Source organism: Parus major, chromosome 3 (assembly GCF_001522545.3).
Source record: "Parus major isolate Abel chromosome 3, Parus_major1.1, whole genome shotgun sequence".
NCBI lineage: Eukaryota > Metazoa > Chordata > Aves > Passeriformes > Paridae > Parus > Parus major.
In genome coordinates this window covers 67,419,430-67,442,132 of record NC_031770.1, presented here as the reverse complement: position 1 = coordinate 67,442,132, position 22,703 = coordinate 67,419,430, and the positions used below count along the sequence as shown (strand labels likewise).

The following is a 22,703-nucleotide window of genomic DNA, read 5'->3' as shown; positions in this document are numbered from 1 at the left end:
AGGCTCTGTATTAAAAGTCAACAGAAAAGGACTTAAAGGAAGCCAGCATTTCCTCCCTAACATTCAAAACGAACCTCAGCAGCCTGATTTTAGCTGTCAGAAGTTCTCCTGAGAAATTTAGCAGCACTGAGAGGGAGACACTAGCACTCTACTCATGTGGCAATCCCAGCAAGGGGCCCCTTTTCTGCAGAAAGGACACGGGTTCTGGTTTGGTCTGTGCAGGAAAGTCTGAAAATGAAGTGCCCCTTTCTTCAGTTAAGATGGCAGGGAATGCTGCTCCAGTTGACAGGAGTCCCCTCAGTGATAAAATATCCCTGTGTATGAGTCACAGGAAATTATAATCACTGCTTTCCAAGACTGCAGAACACAATGAGATTTCTGAGCTACAAACAGACTTCAATTATTCTTGAAAGACAGACAGACCCTCAAACTGACACAACTGGAGAAAATAAATATCCTTTTGTCTGCACTGCTGGTGGTAATTTCCCATTAGACAGGAAAAGGCTTCTTTGATGAATGAATATTGTCTACACTTTAGAAGAGGAGCTACTGTATATCTCCTAATAGCTCTTGCATGCCTGGGCTCAGCCTTGCATGAGGCCCTTAAACCCCTTGGGTACAATGTGGTAGCATTCATTAGCGTGCTGCATTTTTTATTGCAGCACTTGAGAAAAGGATGTTGCACGTTAAAATAAATTTGAGGAGCTTTCCACTCACCTTGAAGTTATGTGGCAAGATTGAGATATTTAGCAATCTGCCTTCTTGGGCTGCAGGTAGTCCTTTCCAGTCTAGAGGCTTCAGGAGAAAGACTCATGCTGGAGACAAATTTTCCATTTGTGATTATTCTTGTAATTTCAGCAGTTAATCACTCTCCCGTTCCGTGTTTACTTTGTTTTTCTACAGTGGTAATTAAATCAAAACCAGATTGTCACCCAGAACTACACTGAGCACTGTTCACAAAAGCCAAAGAATATCATGTTAGTGCCTTTGACAAACTTCTGTCTTTTTCAAAGACCACCAAGTCTCACATAATTGCCTTCTCACAGAAATAGAGTAACCATACTAACCATCCCTTTTGCAGCAGTGTACCATTTCCAGCTGCCACTTTTCCTGAGACCGGTCTTGGATTAAACTTGGCTTAGAATTGCCTGTGTCACCCCACTGAGTCCTTTCTGCTGCTGGTAGGTCTACCAGAACACCTCTTCTGGAACTCAGCCACCACGCCATGGATCGGTTGGGAATCAGGTGGGCTGGTGGGGGGAGCATTAGGCCAATTGTTTTTATCTGGGTGGAATGTACTTAGCCTTACATGAAAAAAATATTGGAAGGAAAAGGAGATCCTTAATCTCTAAAATTCTACTTTTACAGTCACCACACAGCTACCTGTGGTGTGTACACAGTGCTTAAGAAAAGGCTTTTATTAATTTATAGCAAAAAAACCTAACAACCTTGTTTAAATTTTTTGCTAATGTTTTTATTTGAGAGATTAAAAAACCCAAACAACAAAACTCCCAACATTAAGAAAAAGAAGCAGAAGAACTACCGATGAGAAATGGTCTGGATTTGCCACTCAACAGTGGCACCAGTCTGCACACAAGCCAGCTGCAGGCAGAGATCCGGCAGAGACCAACATGGTACTCGGAGACCGAATGCAATACAAGAAACAGCAAACCCAAGAATCAGAAATAAAGGCCATAAAACCCCAACAACGCCCCATCTGAGTCTTACTTCCAATCAGAAACACAGGCAAACTAATGTTTTAGGCTTGTCCCGCAGCACAGATGGAAACTGCACTTAAGTTTGTGGCGTAGCAAAGGCTGCTAAGGAACTTGGCAGAATGGCCGTGCCTCGCCACCGGGCTCTGGGCTGAGGAGGTGACATTTTGGCTTCGCCAGCCCGCTGAGTTACTATCGAGTCCTCAGTTCCATGGATGATATTTTAAGGCAGGGGGGTAGCTGTGGGAAAAAAAAGAGAGCCACGACTTGCTTTGTAAGTACTAAGAGGAAGCTAGAAGTCCAACAAGGATCATGGCCTCTTCAGTACTCCACAGCTACAGGTACAGCAACATTGAATATATAATGTACATAACATTACTTATAGACTCTACATGTAAAACGTTAACCAATTTATCATGGAAATCTGGTAACAAGCAACATTGCCATATAAATTCACACTTTGAGAAAGGCTAAGTGTGGAAGCCTCCTTTGCAAGAGGATTTTCAGTCAAAGGTTTGTATAGAAAATATTAAAACGATGACAATTTGTTCTGTGAATCTCAATTAATTATTGGGTTAGTTTTCACAAACGAAGAAAGGTTCTCTTTAGAAAATGTGTGAATCTTCAGATTATGAATTCACAATCTAAGTACTAAATAATTAAAAAAAAAGTTTCAACTGTCAGGAAGTCTTAGTTGGCTGCAATCTTTTAAAGCGGTAACAGCAATACAAGACATAGAAAAGCTTTTCCTGCAAATTGTACATTTACTTGTAAATGTAAAAGTATTCATGTTAAATGCAACAGAACTAATAAAGAACAAAGTGCTGTAGAAGAGAGAAATGAGAGACAAGCTATGCATTCAGCCATCTTCCTTACAGTTGAACTCCAGCTATTTAAAAACACATTGACTTCGTAATTTGGAAAATGATGTCCCATAGGTAACTGGTCTGCGTACTCCTATGAAATATGATGCCCCAAATGGCATGACACCCCTTCTTGAAAAGTTTTTAATCTCATGTCCACCATTAGCTCCACAGTTTAAACAAAAAAACAACTATCCAAATGTAAAATGCTCTTTTTTTTTAATTACTAAATTAAGAAAGTTAAACAGTTTTAAAATGTAAACTTGCGAATAAACCATAACAAAATGTAATTAAGACTTTAAAATTTGCAACTCAGTATTAAAAACTCAATAGAAATAGAAAGGAATTTTTTTTGTGTTTTTTGGTTAAACGTAAGTAATTCAAGGCTGGTACAGACAACTGAAAAGATAATACTTTGTTCTGTGCATCCCCCATGAAATGTAAAGAAGTGCATAGTAATTCCACTGGAGAACTTGCAGACACAGAGAAAGTAATTTCATTAGCAGTACAGGACACTTAACACACTTATTTTACAATGGAAAAATGTTACACATAAAACAGAAAAATCCTAGTTGCATGACCAATAGTTTAGCGGGGGGACATGGCTAAAATGCTATTATTTTAAGACCATCTGAATGTGGTTACACTGCTTAATAAATCTTTTTGAAACGTTTCAGTATACATGTTTTGATACAAGAAGTCCTTGCAGTTTCAATTTTCCAGTTCAAACGGTGATGGTGTAGTTTTCTTGCTTTAAATATGTTCGTTTTAATTTCAAGAACAAATCATCACACACTTGTCAAACATTGGAAACATTACTGTAAATACAGCACGTGATTCCTGAAAGAGCAAAGTTACAACCATCTACAGGTACATAATCATAAACAAAAAGTGCAATCCAATTTAAAAAAATCATGCTTGGCAAAAGCCAAAAATTAGATCACTGGCTTTCAGAATCCCACCAGTGTTTTCATGTCTGCAGTAAAATTATCGCTTTCTGGGTACAGCTGCAGCAGGAGTCATTCAATTCCAAATGAGCCTCCTCTGCAACAGCACCCATATACTGTATGTACAGGTATGTATATATATTATATATATTTTATATATAAAAAAGCAAAAACCCAAACACCTGTCCTGATTTTTTTATTTGTTAAAACATGAAAAAAAAAAAAAAGGTTTTAGACAAAGAGGCCACTTCTGGAAAATAATACTTTTAGTTGAATCAGGAGAAGACTAGTTAAAATCACATAGGTTTTGCATTTTAAAAAAAGGAAAGCACTAGGATCAGTTATTGGCACTGAGTTACTATTTACAATGAACAGAGGTTTTGCAGTTTACATAACATCAATACAATGCAGTTTTGGAGTCTTTGATTAAGAAAAAACAAGTGTTTTTCTCCTTTTCATCCAGGACATTCAGATTGTTAGGACAAGTGGTCATAGGCAAGGGCTGTGGAAGTTCCCAGCTTCAGCCCCTCCTGTGCACTACAGTGCTGGAAGATGTTGCACTCTGGAGAAGCTGATCACAGAGTTGGAAGGTGGAGAGCAGGTGGGGCAGGGCTGAGAAACACCTGGTAATTCATGACAGTGTCTGGAAACCAGGAATTTACAGGTTGTCGCCAGGCTGGTACTGGGGTTCTGTTGCAGTGAAGTAGTCTTCAAGAAAACCCTGTAAATATTCAAAAGTTGGACGCTCCTCTGGGTCTTTTTTCCAGCAGTGAATCATAAGCTCATGCAAGGAGATGGGACAGTCCTGAGGACATGGCATCCGATAACCTCGTTCTACTTGCTCCAAGACTTCACGGTTATTCATGCCTGTGAAGGGCAGACAAAAAGTAAATTGCAGAAAAATTAACCACGTGTAACTATATCTGCAACACAGGTGGTTTGCTCAATCATCCTGAATTCTTTTGTTAAAGACAAGTGAAACACAATCACACTGATGTCCTGTTTCAGCTCCTCACCTACTGCAAGGTAAGCTGGATTATTTTCTTTTTCAGTAAAGGGTTTTAGGATGCAGTGATGAGCAGAACACTGCTCCCATGGTTACCCTCTTGGCTTACTCACAATGGGCAGGATTTGGTGCTTTCCCTCTCTGACAGAAGGAACTGTGAAACATAATATGTGATGTGCTTAAGGAAAACAAATGCATTGCAAAGAATGGAAAATTCAAAATCCTAGAAATTAAGATGAATTTCTGAAACCCTCACACTGAGTGTGGGCCTTTCTGAAAGCATCCTGTGAGGTCATACTGCAGGGACTTCAAGACAAACTCTGCTACTCCTGGCTATCATGGTTGTCCAGCAGCATTGCCTTCAGTGTCAGGCCAGAAGCTTACTGCTGCTGACCTGCAGTCCCTCCATCTGTGCTGGTTAGTACAGTTTCTATCATATTTGACTGTTCCCAAACCAAAACAGAACAAAGCTGCTCACAAAACAAATCAAACGCCAAGTAAAACATCTCCACTAAAGAACCACGTCTCTCTCTCTCTCTCTCAAAAGAAAATAGTAAGAAATTGTATTACCTTCAGAGAATCATAGAAACATTTAGGTTGGAAAAGACCCTTAAGATCATGGAGTCCAATTGTTAACCTAACACTGCCAAGTCCACCACTGAACCATGTCCCTAAGCACCATATCTACAGACTTTTAAATATCTCCAGGTGACTGATCTTGCTAGACTCTGAGAGTAAAGCCAGACCCTTTGCTACCTTCTCTTTTCTATGTAACCCCTTGATTCCTCTGCTGATGTGCTTTTCACCAAACATTAACTGCAAGTCATCCTCAGCTTTAGTTTAGAGAATTCTTCTCTCTCCCAGTACTCTCTTTTTAACAGTACTAGGGTAAGACTGGCACTGCAGGCATCTAGAGGTGTTTCAGAGGAAGTCTGCACACTTTGTGCTTGTCCTGCCCCAGTCCCCTGCTGAAAAATATCTGCAGAATTCATTCTCCTGCCAAGCAGCTCTGCAAGAGAACCAGCTTCATGACTGAATCTAAAAACCAACACCCTGATGTTGTACCTTCTGTTAGCTTATCCTCTTCCTAGCTTTCATGACACTGTCCTTCCCTGGGAATCCTCCAGTTTCTTTTTGCAGGACATCCTTTTGAGGAGTTTGCTTGTCCCACCTCCAGAACCCAAACCCTCATATTTCTTGTAAACCTATTTGTGAGGAATAATTCAATCACCTTCTTCAACACAGATTAATTTGTCCATTCTACACTTTGACTTGTAGAAATGCCTGGTTTTGGCTGAGATAGAGTTAACTCTCTTCCTAGTAGCTGGTACAATGCTGTGTTTTGGATTTAGTTTGAGAATAATGTTGGTAAAAAACTGATGTTTTAGTTGTTGATAAGTAGAGTTTATCCTATGTCAAGGACTTTTTAGTTTCTCATGCTCTGCCAGTGAGGAGGTGCACAAGAAGCTGGGAGAAACTGTACTGTGCATCATTTGTTTTTCTTGGCTTATATGACTCTCTTTTTTATTTCCAATAAAATTATTATTATATTTTACTTTATTTCAGTTATTAAACTGTTATTATCTCAACCTCTTGGATATCAGCAGGAGGATATTACCCTGCCAAGATTAGAAGAAAAGGTTTTACCTTTTTTCTGATTCTCCTCCCCATCCCACCTTTGTGGGGCCTGGGGGTGGGCAGTGGGAGTGAGTGTCTGTGTCGTATTTAAGTTACTGGCTGGGGTTAAGCCATTTCATGGAATAAAATCCTTACACTACATAGCATGTAGGCTGGTTAGTTGGCTGTAACCTTGGATTTAGTCTTTAGTCTGTATCCTTGTGTCCTGTATGTGTTGAATTATTAAGGATGCTTAGAAAGAAACGTCTGCAAAATTCAGCCTTTCCTGACTGTTCCCATCTAGATTCTCATCTCATGTTAGGATTACAAAACCCCTTTTCCTCTTATCTTGCCAGGGTAATTTCCTCCTACTGATATCCATTTGCAGTGTCTGGGCAAGGATCATATTCCTATCCTGTCACTCTGACTACCCTTGGCATGGTCCCCCCACTTATTGTATTTATATTTAGGCTCTCAATTATCCATGTTGTGGTCACAGCATGGATCTGCTTCGCTTACTGCAGCACTCCCATTTTCAAACATGAGGGGTACTTGGTTCAGCTTCATATATGGGTTTTACTGCAAGGGAAGGGAAAGGACAAAGGAGAAGTAGGGCTTCTTTTGCTGCCTGTTGTACATGGAGGAACCTCTCCAAAAAACTCTCATACTCTTACTTAATTAAGGCCTCTCCTTAATGCTCCCTTTTGCAGGGATAATTGCAAAAAGAAATGTTAGATTACTGATTTGCAGTACTCCCTAACCTGCAGACCAACCCTTCAGCACTGGTTTCTTGTATGCTGCATCCAACCACCACATTTTTGGTGTTAGATGCTTATAACTAGAACGAACTTTGAATGGCTCCTAAAGTAGACCATGGTTAGGTCTTCAAAATTATGAAAACAGACTAATAACAAGCCTCTGTAGACATCAGATTATGCCTAGAGTTAAGGTTCTCTTATATTATTGACTCTAAACTGATGTTGTTAGGTTACAGAGGCTCACAACAGACCAACACACACTGAGTAAGTATTTGGGTGTTCCTTACTATCCAGCAAGAACATTTCCAAAGATACTTTACTTTTTCATTAGACTACAAAACAACACTACTGGTCTGTTAGACACCACAAACCCCCAAACTTTCTGGCCTTGCTGTTTTCAGGATACTACAAGAAAAAAAACATGTTGTGTTCTCAGTATTAGTTTTATAAATTTGTGTTTTGAACAAGAATCTGCACCTTTTTTCATACCTTTGTCTTTGAATCAGCTGAATTACCTTGTGTTTTGGGGTGAGGACTTCTGCTGTGCTTCGCTTCCCTTACACATTAAAGGCTGTGAAAATAACTGTTGCTGGTAACTCATCTATTTGTATATAGATAACCACTAACAAACTGCATTCTTTGCTTTTAGTTTGGCAGTACATCCTTAAGTACAACATGGATGGAAGCAACAGCAGCAGTAAAGCTCCTTCCCAACTGATTTGTTGTTCTAAGATATCAAATGTTTGGTATTTTTATCCAGTGCTTTACTCAGTGCTGCAAAGCACACTCTGAAACCTGATAATGAACTGTGTGCTGGAAGAAAAACCCCGAAGACACAGAAGGGGGAGGAAAAACATAAACAGCGCTTCACTTCCCTTTGTTTAACAAAAAGGTAGGAAAAAGAACATGAAAGAGGCATTGCTCTCTGAAATCACAGTCATTTTTATGTCCCTGGACAGTGAGTCAAGCCAGGCTTTTTCATCACAGTTTAATCCAGGAATATGCCCTTCTTTTCTTTTCGCCTTTCTCCTTTCCCTTCCCCTTGCAGTAAACCCCGGTTATGAAACTAAAGCAAGTAATCCTCATGTTCCTGACTAGAATTCATACATCCAGCAAGGGCTAAAGCAGCTAGGATTTGCCAAAGAACTTCTGTTAGTTTTGACATGAACCGCTAATTTAAAAACAAAGTTTCAAAGACTTTTATTTCTAAATCAATTGAATTACCAGTCAGGCTTATAAAAATAGCAGTGCTTCAGGTATACATTTTACCTCTTAAACGGCCTATTTATGTTTACAAACCTATTCTATAGACTTATCTTATCCTGCAAGTTTTAGTGTTTCTCTTTTGATAGCAGGAGTCTGTCATATCTGCACTTCTAGCACGACAGAGAGAATATCTGAGCAGTCTGTACAACTCCTCTCTCTCCTAATGAATACCCAGGAGTTTCAACTCTTAATAAATAATAAATGACATTCTGCTTGCAGTATGCTTCCAGACCCCTTAAAAGTTTATCCTAAAATCCTTAAATCTGTAAAATAAAATACTCAGCAATATTCTTTTGTTGGGTACAGCTATTCTACCTGGGCTGGGGTAACACCTGGTATCAGTCTGGGCTGTGGGATGAACACAGTGATAGCAGGTCTGCCGAGAAGGACGTGGGGGTGTTGATGGAGGAGAGGCTGGACCTGACCCAGCCATGGGCACTCCCAGCCCAGAGAGCCAAACCTGACCTGGGCTGCATCCAGAGCAGTGTGGGCAGCAGGGGAGGGAGGGGATTCTGTCCCTCTGCTCTGCTGAGACCCCACCTGCAGGGCTGCATCCAGCTCTGGGGGCCAGCACAGGAACGACATGGAACTGTTGGAGCGAGTCCAGAGGACTGTGAAATGAGAAATAGCTGAGAAAATCAGGATTGTTCAGTCTGGAGAAGAGAAAGTTCTGGGAAAACCTTATTGTGGCCTTTCAGTACTTGAAGGGGGCTTGGTAGCCTGTTGGGATAGGACAAGGGGTAAAGGTTTTAAACTTAGGGAGAGTAAATTAGGATTAGGTATAAGAAAAAAGGATTTTTACAATGAGGCTGGTAAAACACTGGAGCAGGTTGCCCAGAGTGGTCATGGATACCCCATCCCTGGGAACATTCAGGTTCAGGCTGGACAGGGTTCTGAGTAACTTGAGATATCCCTGCTTATTGTAGGATTGGACTAGATAACCTCTTAAAGGTTATCTAGTCCAATCCTTCCAACCCAGACTATTCTATCATTGCAGAATTATATGAAAATTCAGCTTGTGCTCATGATGTTTTAAGAACTATGATTTGGCCAAGAAGAAAACATCCAGTTCCCAAAAGATGGCTTTTCCATTGGCTTTTTATTCCCTAAGAAGACCAAAAATCAAATAACCTCCCACCATCCAGCTTTATTAATGAAACCTTCAATAATCTCAGGATGCTACAGGATATGACCACTCTAATGCTCAGAACAATAAAAATCTACTGCCTATATAAACTGGGGACAGAAATGAAACACTGCTTGTCTTTTCCTAGGAAAGTTGTAGGGACTATAAGTTACAGTGACTTCAAGAGTTACTTTAAGAGTTGCTGCAACACAAAAAAGGATGTGGAGTTTCCAACTGTGGCTAAAGAAAACACTGGAAAGTACTTCGGGGTGCTCTTAGGAGCTTGACTAGATGGAGCACAGCAGATGTGCAAACAGCATGGATCTGGGCAATGCTGCTCTTCCAAAAGACAGAAAACATTACTGTAACTAGGGACTGTCCCTGCATTCAAACTAATGAGCTATACAGATTACTTTGGGACATGTGAAGTCCAGTGAGGAGAGCAATTGGTTCAGGCTACTTTATTATCACTTTCTTCTCTTAGACTGTAGTGGGTTGACCCTGGCTGGATGCCAGGCACTCACCAAAGCCTCCCTCTCTCACTCCACTCCACAGCTGGACAGAGAAGAGAAAATATAATGAAGAGTGAGCTGAGATAAGGACCAGGATAGACCACTCACCAAATACTGTCATGGGCAAAACAGGCTAGAACTAGAGATATCAATTGAATTTATTGCAAACAAAACCAGAGCAGGATAATGAGAAATAAAACAAGACCTTAAAAACTCCTTATCCACACCCCTCTCTCCTTCCCAGCTCTAGCTCCTCCCCCAGCGGTGTGGGGAGACAGGAATGGGTGTTATCATCACTGGTTGTTCCTCCTGCAGCTCAGGAGAGGAGTCCTTCCCCTGCTCCAGCATGGGATCCCTACATGGGAGACAGTTCTCCATGAACTTCTCCAGCATGGGTCCATCCCATGGGCAACAGTCCTCCCCAAACTACTGCAGTGTGGGTCACTCCTCCATGGTCCTTCAAGGACAGGCTGCTCCAGCAGGGGCTCCTCTCTCCATGGGCCTCCCAAAAGGTCACAGCCTCTTCTCAGGCATCCCCCCACTATGATAGCTTGGCCATGCAAACCCACAACACAGACAGAGAATGATAATCCTTCCTGACCCACTGCATGCCTTCAGACCAGTGATCAAACTAATACAGTTCACAGAAGGGAACAGCACAGCTGCTCCTAATGGAAGACAGCCTCTGAATGCTGTTCTTACTGAGTGCAATGCAAACCAAGTTATTTCAGTGGAAAAGGAGGAACAAGTTTTAAAACTCTGGAAGTCATGCCACTTCACTTAGAAATCAAGGCCTGAAAACCTCCAACATTTCCTCATCCTCCAAGCTAGACTATCAATATCTGTTTTTTGCTTTGGTTTTGTCTTTTAAAATAAGTTATTATTTGCCTAGTATAACATAGAACATTGAATAGATGCAACCTTGAGCTACAGCATTTGTGAGTGGAGCTTCCTTGCTTACAAATAAACCCACCTGACATTATCTATCCTATGTGGTGAGTACACACCTTTCTTAACCTCTTATTCACCACGATGATGTTAGACCCACCTACCTATGCTGGCTCACTGTTATGTACTTGGCCCCAGGGTTGGGTACCACATGCTCTCTGGCACTCATGGCCCAGCTTCCCCAGGGATGAGGAGACTAAATACAGCTGCCCAAAGGCTGCAGGGCTGCTTGGAGCCCAGACTCAAAGACCTGCCTGGCCAAAGACAGCAACGTGAGTAGCATCATGGTATAGCTGTCATACTAGAGTTAAAATGAAAATGCTCTTGATGTTACAACTGCCCAGAAAGCAGAAGGGGCAAGGTCAGAGGTGCTTGTTCAGTGTGACTGAGATTTTTGCCTATCCCAAAGGTAGCATGTTAAAAACCCACAAATTCTTCAGCTACTGCTAGGGAAGGGCATTTGTCAAAGAGAAAAAAGACTGACACTGAAAAGGGTCCACTAAGCAGACTATTTCTTAAGCTTGGCTCCTCCTCTGTCCCTATCTGTTTTTCATTTCTCCACTGTAATAGTGGAAATAGAGCCTCTGTGTGAAAGACTGTGAAAGTTGCTTATTCTAATCTGTTGCCTTGTGAAAAGGATAAGAAAGCATCAAAAAGGGGCATAAATTAGTTATCATAGTGGCCCATTATGACCACTGACAGAGAACCAGGTTGGCTGAAGTATAAATATGAGGACACCTTCCAAAAAGTAGGTCTTGCTTGTGGGAGCTATAAGGTTTGGGGCAAGGCTTTATTATGAACTCGATCTTTATCTCCACCAGCAAAATGTTTACTGCTCATATATCTCAACACTGCACCAGCCTCTCTTCCAAAATGGGGCATCAGGACAGGAACTGCTTGGAATCTGTAAGACAAAGAATGCCAAGTTCTGTTCCACCCAGTCTGTTTCCCTCCTGTAAACTGCCTGGCTTTCCCCTCTGTCCTACTCATTGTGCTTCTCCCTCCTTACACAAGATTAAAACAATGCCTGGTTCCAGGCATGGGAAGGCACGAGGTATGGTGTCCTGCAGGCATGGGTACCACCCCAGGACTGGGATGTGTGCTATGAATCATCTCTCCAGGCACTAGGAGCTTGTCAAGCAAGAGAGCAATCCCTTTGTCTGAGGGCCTCTCCCCACTTCCCCCAGCCTGCTACAAGCTGTAAGCAGGAACATCAGGACAACATGCCCACAACTATCTCAGAAACTGGGTATCATAGCAGACAGACAGCTCCATGACCCTCTCTGTTTCAAGGCTGACACTTTTCAAGGTCACATCTTGGGTACCGAAGTGCTGGCAGTGCCAACAGACAGCATTCTTTCACCTATGGGCTGTCTACCTGGGTGAAGAGGGCTGAGTCTTGCCTCTCAGGGTGATAGAAATCCCATTCTTCCTCCTTGTGCAAGCCATGCCATTATTGGCAAGAAAAGCCCCGTGGGTGCATCTGAACCCTACTCCCTATCTCAGACAGGAAAAGGTATTCATGAAACTTTGTCCTTCACTAGGTCCTTCCTCTTCCCAGCATGAAGCAGGAGATGGATGATTCCTTTCTGCATTAGGGGAAAAGAGACTCTTTTCTACGGAGCTCAGGATGCTTTTGTCACCTTGGGAAGTCCAAGCTCACTTTTCAATCCACTTACAAAGACAGATCCTTCTGAGAAGGCCCCAGTTCCCTTCTACCATGGCCTCAGCCTGTAAAAGCTTTCCCATTTAGGGTCTGGGAAATGAGACTGGACTGAAATCTGTAAAGACTTTGGATATTCAAATGTAAGATCTCATGTAAAACTGGCAGAGGGGAGTGATGGTGACCGTGAGAATGGTTAAGACCTCCCAGATGAGCAATAGGGGAGTCCTGGTGGGAAGGAATGGCCCTGGCATAGAGCCTGAGCAGGGTGTAACCAAGGCAGTACATGTCTGTCCAGAAAATTGCTAAGTGATATGTAACACACAAAAAATTGCTTCCAGCTACTTGGTATCTTCCTAGTGCAGGTGGAGGAGAGTAAGCCGGAAGGACTTTGGGCATGTGAGGGCTTTATGTAGTGAGGGATGAAGGGGTAGGACGGTGCTGAAAGGGGAGAGATCCCACTGCTGTCTTTGATGTGCTCAAGCTGCCACATAATAAAACTGTCCAGAATTTCAGGACACAGCCCATGCCTGAGATTACTGTCATGGCTCCTACAAGAAGTTATATATTGCAAGCACTTAAATGCACATCCTGCGGACTCTTTCTCCTTTGGTGGGGGAAAGAAACATTTATGAAGTGCAGACATCCTCTGCAGCCACGGCCAACCCTGTGTTCAGTTACAGACTTGTGAGTAAACATACTTAAATGGTTGTTTTTGCATGGATTGGTATTTTCACCTTAACTCTGCCCTGGCTGGTGACACCTGGCCTGTACACCCACTCTGCTGCCAGTGACTAGAGAATTCCTGCAGCCCAGTCGGGAACATTGCCCACCCTCTGGGAGCAACACTGCATCAACTAAAGCTTATACATCTTTTTTCTGTCTTTGACCTTTGCACAGCATGCCATGTCTGCTTAAACCCTCAATAAACCTGCAGAAATCATAGCTTTTTCACACCACTACCAGGAATCCTTATGGCAAGAACACTTTTGTGCTGACTGGTGACAGAGCTGCTCTGACTGGAGGCTACACCCCACAAGGGGAAGTGCTGGGCAGAGGGACTCATCCATTCCACAGAAACATGCCATTATATTTTCTGCTACCTCATTCGGTTCTCACAGCCACACCTTTGCTAAGCTTCTCCCTGTTAATCATGCCAAAGCTCACTGCTGATCATGAGATGCCTTCCAGTCCCCATATTCTCTTCTCAAATATCAGCTACTGGCTGCTAGGTGCTAGCAAACTTGAAATTCCTGGTAGAAGTCTGGAAGATTAGTTTTGCTGAGTTCAGTCTTCTGAAGTGGTGTGAGACACCAGAGGATAAACTGAACTCCACCTTGATGCTTCCCCTGCTCAGTTTGATATATGGATCTGACTGCTTGATCACAGCACAGATTGGAAAATTGAAACTGCTGTAGGGCACTTTCCATTAAATCAGCCGCAGTGTACACAGCCAGACTGTTGAGTATTTAGATTTGTTTTTTTTAATAAAAAAACTAAAAATGCAGCTAGGTGATTCTTCAAATGCAGGGCATCCCCTGCTGTTAATATCTGTGCTGATGAGAAAAAGAAGGGATTAAATTATTTTCCATGTAATGCATGGCTTTCACCTCGTCCCTTTCCTCTTCACCTGAATGCCTACAATCTTCAGGCACTGAATGCAGATCTGAACCTGAATGCACATCCAATCACCCCCTCCTACAAATCTTAATCCATTGGGCACTTGGCAGGGTTTCAACAAAGAGCCATGGGGCCTCCAGTTCCCCCTTGTAGAGAATCTGGCCCTGCTGTGACCCTGCCATGAGGTCTGCACATTACAGAACTATATTCTTCCCTTTCAATCCATCTCAAAAGCAAGGATTGAAACTTAAGAGTTTATGAAAAAGAGATTTGATAGTACCAGACATTCAGACAATCACCAAACCTTGCAGTGAACCAGACTGACAGAATAAACAGAGTAAGACCTCTGTGGCAATTTAACTGTTGGTATCTTAAAGTAAATGCAATACTGTGGAGAGCTATTTGCTCCAGAATATAGTAATTTTACACAGCTTTCATTAGTTATCTAGAAATTATATTAATTGAAATAAGCACAATGAAAACAGTGGAAATTAAAATGTTGAACTGTCCTCTTGTCATTTTTATCAAGACCATTACAAAGCAGCTTTGAGACAGAACTGTTTTCAAGCATACATAAAACTTAGACATTATAACCACTCTCCTTTGAGCTCAGTGAATATAAATAAACATTTCAGCTTAAACATATGGCCCATTCCCACTCCTTTTTCCAGATGAAGCAGGACATTTTTCTTACCTGGGTATGGCACTCTCCCTTTTGTTACCAGCTCTGTCAGTAGGATCCCAAAAGACCAGACATCTGACTTTATTGTGAACCTCCCATACAGAGCCGCTTCTGGCGCAGTCCACTTAATGGGAAATTTTGCACCTAAAGAGAGAATGCATGAATCTTAACCAGAACAGAGACAGAACCAAAGCACCAGATCACAGGTAACTCTTGTGTTCTGCAACAGGTGCAGGTGGAAGGAGCTGCAGACAAGTGTTAACCAACAGCTCCACAGAGTACAGTCAGAGAGGACAGGTGGGCAGAATGTGTAGGGCATCAGGAAAGACTAAGCAGGAAAGGGTTAGTTTGTCACACATCCCAAGAGAAGAATAGAACATTTTAACTCAATTTTGAAGTTTTATAAAATCAAAAAAAACCCCCCAGTTTTAAAAACAACCTGCCAAAGTGTTTTAAATATTTGCAAATCAAACACAGTTAGCATGTATAAGCAGAACTGAGATATACTGGATATGCACTTCACAGTTTGCCTGCTCAAGCTAAACAAAATGCAAATAAACATATTGAAAACAAAAATTAAAAGCAAATCCAATATTTCATTAGAAACATGCAAGGACTTTAAAATAATACTGACATTTGAGTTGCTTGGAGTGCTTGATGTCAAGGCACAACTTTGGCCTATGATTTATAACTTGACAGTGTATACTTTAAGCTCCTGGCACTGAAAAGCCTGTAGTGCCTTAAATACGTGCAGTTCTAATGTGCTCATCCATCATCAGAGCTTGCAGGAGCCAGTTGCAGTAAGGATAGTAAGATAACAAGCATTTAAACACTGATTTATTTGCTTTTCCAATCACTGACTGTTTTCTTAGGGAAAACATTTTCAGTACGACTTTAAAGAAAAGGCTTGTGGTAATAATTAACTCATAGTATGTAAGAAAAAATATGCAGACATTTCCCTGGTGTCTTGTATTAACATACAGGCAAAAGAGTTGCATTGCTTACTGCTGATCCCTAGTGACAAACACTCTTGAATTTGGAAACAGACTGACTTTGACTTCACACCACCCTCTCATTAAAGTTCCCTTTGCTTTCAGGAGAAGTGTGAAAGTGTAACAACGTGAACAAATCATTCTCAGGGAGTGAGCTTATGGCACTGTTTTGCCGTCACATCCAGGGCTCAATGTCCAGTATCTTCTGCCATGCACCCCAATCTCACATGACTTGAGTAAAAAGCAAATGTGGTAATTCTCATCTCCTTACTTAGTAAAACTTTGATGTGCTGAAGTTTTTTCTGCTCTACATGTAAATGGTCCTAAGAGAGACTAGTACTCTAGTACAAATACATATTTTCCTAGGGAGTATTGCAGTTGCTCAAGTAAGCCCTGCTAAATGACTTGAAAATGTCCTGCTAAAGGATGAAAAAGATGCAAGAGAAAGTTTCAGATGCCTAAAGTCAGGAGCTTAAGTCTAGTTAAGCATCAGCACATCACTGGTTAGATTTTCAAAGGTGCCAGAGGACTTTTGGATGCCTGTTCACTTTTTAAAGTCTGTCTCTTGCATATTTTCATTGGTTGATATGTAGGCAGGAACTACAGTTAGGGTGCTTGGCTTTGGTCTCAATCTCCTTCACTTACACTTCTTTGTGTGACCAATCTTAGTTTACAAGACTCAAAATCCACAGAACGTCATCTTCTCTTTCTGCCTTGGCTGTGATGTGTGAGTCCTTTGCAGCAGAAGCTGCCACCACTTGAGCCTCTGTCCTGGAAGCTGGCCCTGCTTCAGCAGCACCAGCAGCCACGTGGCGCTGGCAACTGGCTGCTCCAGCTGCCAGGAGATCCTGGGGCTGTACAGCTCATGCTAATCCCTGCAAAATCTGCAAGCTGCATGTATCTGGTGGTCAGGTTGCCCAGGCCTGCTGTGAATGTCTTTAGATGGGCCTGTGCAGGCAGCCCTGAACGTGAGGGCCAATGTCCCTCTGCTCTCTCCTGCGTGCAGCCCAGACAGCACACACACACACACCCTGTGCCAGCTGAACGAAGGAATAGCTCCAGGCTGGCCAGGAGCCTGAAGCCTTGGCTGTTGGCTGGTGCTGTGTGAGATGGTCATGCAGGGGAGTTTGATTGTTCACATGTTGAACACATCCTGTTCAACCATTTTCTTTTTCTTTAATCAGCTGTGTTTTTCTGAGAAACTTTGACAAATCTGCTCTGATTCCCTTGTGCTTCACACTCAGATCCAAAGGTAGCAACCACCTACAACTCATTTTTGGAGGAAGGAAATCTCTTCAGACTCTTTTGTGGCCAACTCCTCCAGTATTTTTGTCTTCCTCAACCTACTGCCAGTGTGCCACTGGGAGATGAGTATGCTGCGTGTTGTCAAACCATAGGAAAATGAGAAGCAAGGTAAGTCCCTGAGAAGGGGGATCAATTCCAGGTCATCCCTTATCCTGAGAGCTAGAGCAGTACAATCCTCACTGGGGTGGGATGAGCACTGCTGGAAAGACGAATGGTCTGTGCTGAGGGTTTTCCTATGACATGACAGCTATTCATTACTTCTCTATGTTGCCCCTGCTGTGGATGATTCTTTGTCTAAAGCAACTAATATAAAAAATCACGTTCTGCAGTTTGTGCAGTATTTCCTGATAGATGACAGATTTGGAATGGTAGATGGGGAGAAGAAAAATGCAAGGTTGGCAGAGAGCTTGCTAGCAGATCCCTGCCTCATGGTTTTCTGGCCCTGCAACACATGTTGGAGGCTAGATGGTCCAAGAGAGTCTGCAGTCCAGTATGGCAGTGAAGCAGAGACCAGGGAGAACACACCAGGCTGGCCACCAGCAGGTACAACACATGCACTGCCGTAACATGAGGAGCTCACACACAGCTTGTGTGAACGGGGAGGGGATGTGTGTTTGTCTAACAGGGATCCCTCCAAGGTGTTGCCTCTCATTCAATGCCTGGAACTGGAGACAGTGCACTGCTGTGAAAGCACAAAAATTCCCAAATGTGCTGAGCACTGCCCTGAAGCCTCCTGCTTGCTGTGGCTACACGGAGTGTTAGCACAGGCCGGATGCTGTGTGTGGTTCCTGACGGACACACAGCTCCTGTGCTTACCCTCTTCCCAATACACTGATTAAAAAACCCATCTCTTCTCTCTGCCCAGGCCTCAGAAGCTTATTAAACAAACTGACTTTGTACTGCAAACAAATTACAGTATCAGTTAAAACGTGTATTACTGACAAGCATGTTAATAAATCTGATAAGCCAAATTACCCCAGCTGACAAGGCAGCCCATCTCCTACTCTGAAGGCAGATTTTGCATCAGTGGGGGAGGGACTTCTCTCTTTTTGTTGCTGCAACCTGTTTTATTACAAACCAGCACATCAGTAACCCTGTGCATGAACTCCAACAGCACACTGCATCCATCAGGTCAGGATAACCTGTCTTTGCCCCAAAACAAGGTACTAATCTGCAGCTTTTATCTCAGTCTCCCTTTTTTTTTTTTTTTTTTGCAACGTTACAGCCTGGAGAAAGCCTTTTTTGGGTTTCTGCACTGCTTATAACCACACGTAACCAAAGCTGCTGATAAAATTTATGGTTAGAGCAGCCAGCCCCAGAGCCTGTGAGCATTTTTGTGAGGCTCAGCCCTATTCTTGGGACCTCTGCCCAGCCCTGCCCAGGCATTCACACAGGTTATCTCCCAGGAGGATTTCCTTGGGAAAAAAAATCAATCCATGACCCTGCTTTAATTATTTGCTGGGTATAAACAGGTCATGTGATAAGAAGGAGCAGAGGGGGCTGGGATGATTGAGTGACCTTGAGATACAACTCTCAGCATGGTTTCTTCTGAGGCAAGCGAAAATCCCTCAGAGCTTTGGTTTCTTTTCAGATCTAAATCTTGATGAAGTAGAAACCTCTGAAATTCATGCCCCAGAGCCACTGCCAGCTTGATAATGATCCTGTTTCTGGAAATGCTACAAAGCTGCTACCTCTGGTACTTTAAAACCAAGCCCAGTGGAGGACTCCAAGCTCTAAGACCCAAAAACTGGGGGACCTCTTGGGTTAGCAATCAGGGAATGTGGGGTGGCACTGAATTGCTTCTGGGGCTGGAAAGGGAAAGCTGCAAAAGGTAAAAATGAAGTGCTGAAGCAAGCACGAAACAGGAAACGAGTCAGCCCCGGCAGGCGATGATGAGTGCCGTGTGGGAGGGACCGTGCAATTACATTTTTTGTGCTGTGAGAACGAACATGAAATTACAAGCCTGGCAGACATCAACGATGAGGAGCAGGCTCCACAGGCGGACCCCTCCTCAGGAAGTGGGGGGTGAGGGGCAGGACTGTGGGTCTGAACACCCCTCTGGCTCTCTGCCTGCAACCCCCCTTCTCCTCACCCTTCCTCTTGACCTGACCATGCTCCTTCCGGCAGGGCAGCTGGCACCGCTGCAGGAGTGGATCGGGGATCCCCCTGGGACCCCGCTGGCTGAGAACCAGGAGTCCTTTCCCCTGTCTGCTCCTGGGCTGGCTCAGGGAATGGCAGGTAGAGAGCGAGAACAAAGCCCTGGATGCTACAGCCTGCAGTACAGTCAGTCACAAACAAAACTGGCCTCATCAGCTGGTGAACAAGTCCCTACAAAGGGACTGGACAGAACCTGGAAGCAGGGGGCTGGGGAATCCCTACCTATTTCTAGGAAACCAAACTAAGAAGCTTCACTTGATTTTAAGCAGGGCAGGAAGGAGTTACTTCTAAGTGTTAAGGAGGCAAAAATGATCTGAGAGTTTACAAACACATACTAGAGTTCCCAAAATAGCTCTGACTCGTCTGGAAGGCATCAGAAAGATCCTTATTGTTTCATGTATGCTTAGAGTGGCACTACTGCAAGTGATGATAGTGTGTGCAGTAGAAACGTGGCCTGGAAAATAACTCTACACTTTTTTTTTATTAAGAAAAATTAAATTTCGTATCAGCTGCTGCTGTTTAGAATAGTAACAATTCTTACCCAGTGACTCTGTAGAGCACTGGCACTCTCCACAAAATTGCCATGTGCTCAGCCAAAACTCCATGTGACTGTGAACCATATCAGTGTAAGGATAGCAGAACTGCGTGGGAAATCCTTTGCTGGAGGTGGTGGGAAGTTTCTCTTTGTCCTGTAGGACACCAGGGGTTTTAAGTCTTGCCTTACAGGGCTGACACAAGCATCATCACCAATGGAAGGAAGCAAGACTCCATGCCTGACACTACGTGTGTGGGGAAGATGTTGCAACAACCAAAAGAGGCAACGGGACAGGCTGCAATACAGTCCCCCAGTGTAGCCTTTGAAATGGGCGTTACTCTAAACAGGCGTGTTTTTCCCCTTTGATTACTCACTTCCTCTAAAAGCAAAAGGAGCCAAATGTTCATTACAAGCCAAGAATTTATTTTTTTTTGTATTATTTTATGGCAGCGTATAGCTGCTAGTCACACACTTTAAATCATTAGTGGCATGACCATCTCTTTCCTTCCCGACAATTGCTGAGAAATGGCAGTGCAGACAACGAACTGCTTTTTATTTACCTCTCATAAATCAGGAGCAGTCAGGCCTCCTTTGTTCAAACCCGAAAGAAAATAAACCGGTCAGTAAAACATTACCACCAGGCTAAGTAATACCCACACAGGTTCAGGAATCCTGCACTCTAGCCCACTGGGGCTCAAAGCATCTCCATCTGTTTCCTTTCAAAATATTTAATCAGAGACAAAAGTGACAGTGGGGGAAGGGAGTAGGAGATCAAGCGAAGCTGGAGAAAACCACCTCTTCCCCACGCCAACAATGAGCTCTGTACTAACACACTTAAGCCAAAAGAAGGATGACTGCTGAGGAGAGTGACCAGAGACTTTAATCTTAAGATTTTGCAAGGAAAAACATTTCCTTTCTCCCACAGGAGCTGCCAGTCTGGAGTGCTCCCCATTCCCCTCCCCTCTGCTGGCCAAGCTTTCCTCCTGTGTCAAAATTCCCACTGAAGCAGTAGTCAGCTAGATAAACAGAGCAGTCCCCAGATGCATCCCCTTGGAGGCTGAAGTAATAGGTCATGGGAAACAAGCAGAAGCAACTATTTCCTCCTGATACTGTGGTCTCCAACAAGCATTGCTCAAACTGAAGCTTAACTAAACAAGCCAGAACTGGAATCCAGTTGGAAAAAAAAATAAAAAAATCCATTGGTAAATTAGAAACCATGTTTCTCCCTCAGTAAATTAAAGTTTTTAGGCTCACCCTGGCTTAGAACCCAGGTGAATTACAATGAAATGTAAATCGAGTGCGTGCTACTTGGTCAAAAAAAGCACCCCTTCCTACTTCTTAAAGAAGGGACAAAAAATATTAATGAAAGTAGGAAAACCTTTCTACATGATGCCTGTGTTTACAGCTCTTTGAGTCTCTCTTCTAAGGAATTCTGAAGGACTTCAGCCAGACTCGGAGGTCAGGGGGAGGTATTGTCTATTGCCCTCAAGTATGGGAAGGATGGGGTGACTTCTCCATACTGGCACCAGGAGATGAAGCCAGGCAAACATGACTCAGGTCTCCAGCTCATCAGCAAGGCATTTGAAAAGCCAAACTAATTCTCCCTTCCCAGACACTTTTTCCTCAATACAAGGGATTTCTGCCATAAAAAAAAGAGCAGGAGATACCAACAGCTATGCTCCCTCTCCCTGCCAGGCCTGGTGTCATACTTTTCTTAAATTTTCTCCACCTCAAATCCAGTGTTTTTTATTTAAAAATCTAAACTTCTCTTCAATATCAGTCAAGCAGGTTTTCACAGCTTTTTTAACATGTGAAGAGGGGAAAACTATTCAGAGAGATTTAAACTGGGAGGCAAACAGGTCATCATAGGATTTCCTAGGGATCAGGAGCCTGAAGAGATTTGGCCAGAAGTAGGTCACATACTTGTCTATGAAAACAAATAATTAGTCATGTAAAACTATACATTGGGTGGTTTCCAAAGGGAACAAAAGACATGGCAGCAAACCAGGCAGAAATGGAGATAATATAGGACACTGTTTCAAAGCCATTTTGCAGACTGGATCTGCCTGCCTTGTTCAGGGAAAACTCTCCTTGTTTTACACAGGGGAACAGCAAGCAGGCAGCTTTCTGTCTACCAGAGCCTCTCCAGACACTCTTATTGCTCTAGAGAGAATGACACAAGCCTATTTTTTTCTAACAAGAAGCAATTCCCACCCTCAGGCTGAAATCAATAGTAGTTAAGGCTCTGCATTAGTATCTGTCACTGGTTCTTCAAGAACCCCACCAAAACAATCAGGCCTTGCTGTCTGACTGTGAAGCAGGCACCTTTTAGGGAGGATGCAGCCTGTGATCCACATCCCTGTGACTTGGTACTGCCGGCAGCAGCAGCTCAAAGGGGTGAGAACAGCTTGAGAGCTGCTGCTGCTCCAAAGCCAGGACAAGGCATGCTGGAAACTCTCAGGCTCCTTCTGTCAACACTTGGAAAAAAAGTTACAGAAAGAGGTTAGCTGTTTCCTAAGAATTAATGACAGGGTCCATGCTGAAACAGGGACTTTGCTTGAGAGAAGAAACTCACAAGAGGAGGGAGTAAATGCAGGTTATGAAGTGCTTAGCTGGCCCTTGCTTTTTGGTGTTGTACAACAGGGTTTAATGGGATCCTCCTTGGCTTTGGCACTGAAAGGATGGAGTTGTGTTTACCAACACATATTGAGCAAGCCCTACCAAAGTACTGCCAGTAGAAAGAGAACAAAACTGTAGCTCTGCAGCTTGGACCAACATCTGACAACTGAGCATGACTTGTAAAGAATAACTAGAAAAGAGCCTGTGACATGGCTCAGTTTGAACACACATGCTCTTTAGAAAAAGCTACAAAACTCTTTGATACATTTCTAAAGTGTATCAGTGGTCGTCTGTGCCCAGCACTGTGCAGCACTGCAAAATGGGAAGGAGGAAGGAGAGGAAGGAGAGGAAGGAGAGGAAGGAGAGGAAGGA

At 43.1% G+C, this 22,703-nt stretch overlaps 1 protein-coding gene across 4 annotated transcripts in view; it reads right to left on the bottom strand.

Moving 5' to 3' along the window:
- Positions 1-1,622: 1,622 nt before the first annotated feature.
- FYN (FYN proto-oncogene, Src family tyrosine kinase) overlaps positions 1,623-22,703 on the bottom strand; it is an 83,164-nt gene continuing 62,083 nt past the window's right edge. For all 4 annotated transcript variants that reach the window (XM_015622495.2, XM_015622494.3, XM_015622496.3 and 1 more), the window contains 2 exons: positions 14,736-14,867; positions 1,623-4,392 (listed from right to left, as the gene is read on the bottom strand). In XM_015622495.2, coding sequence (XP_015477981.1) covers positions 4,184-4,392; positions 14,736-14,867 — 341 coding nt within the window. In that variant the 3' untranslated portion in view covers positions 1,623-4,183. The remainder of the gene's footprint in view (positions 4,393-14,735; positions 14,868-22,703) is intronic.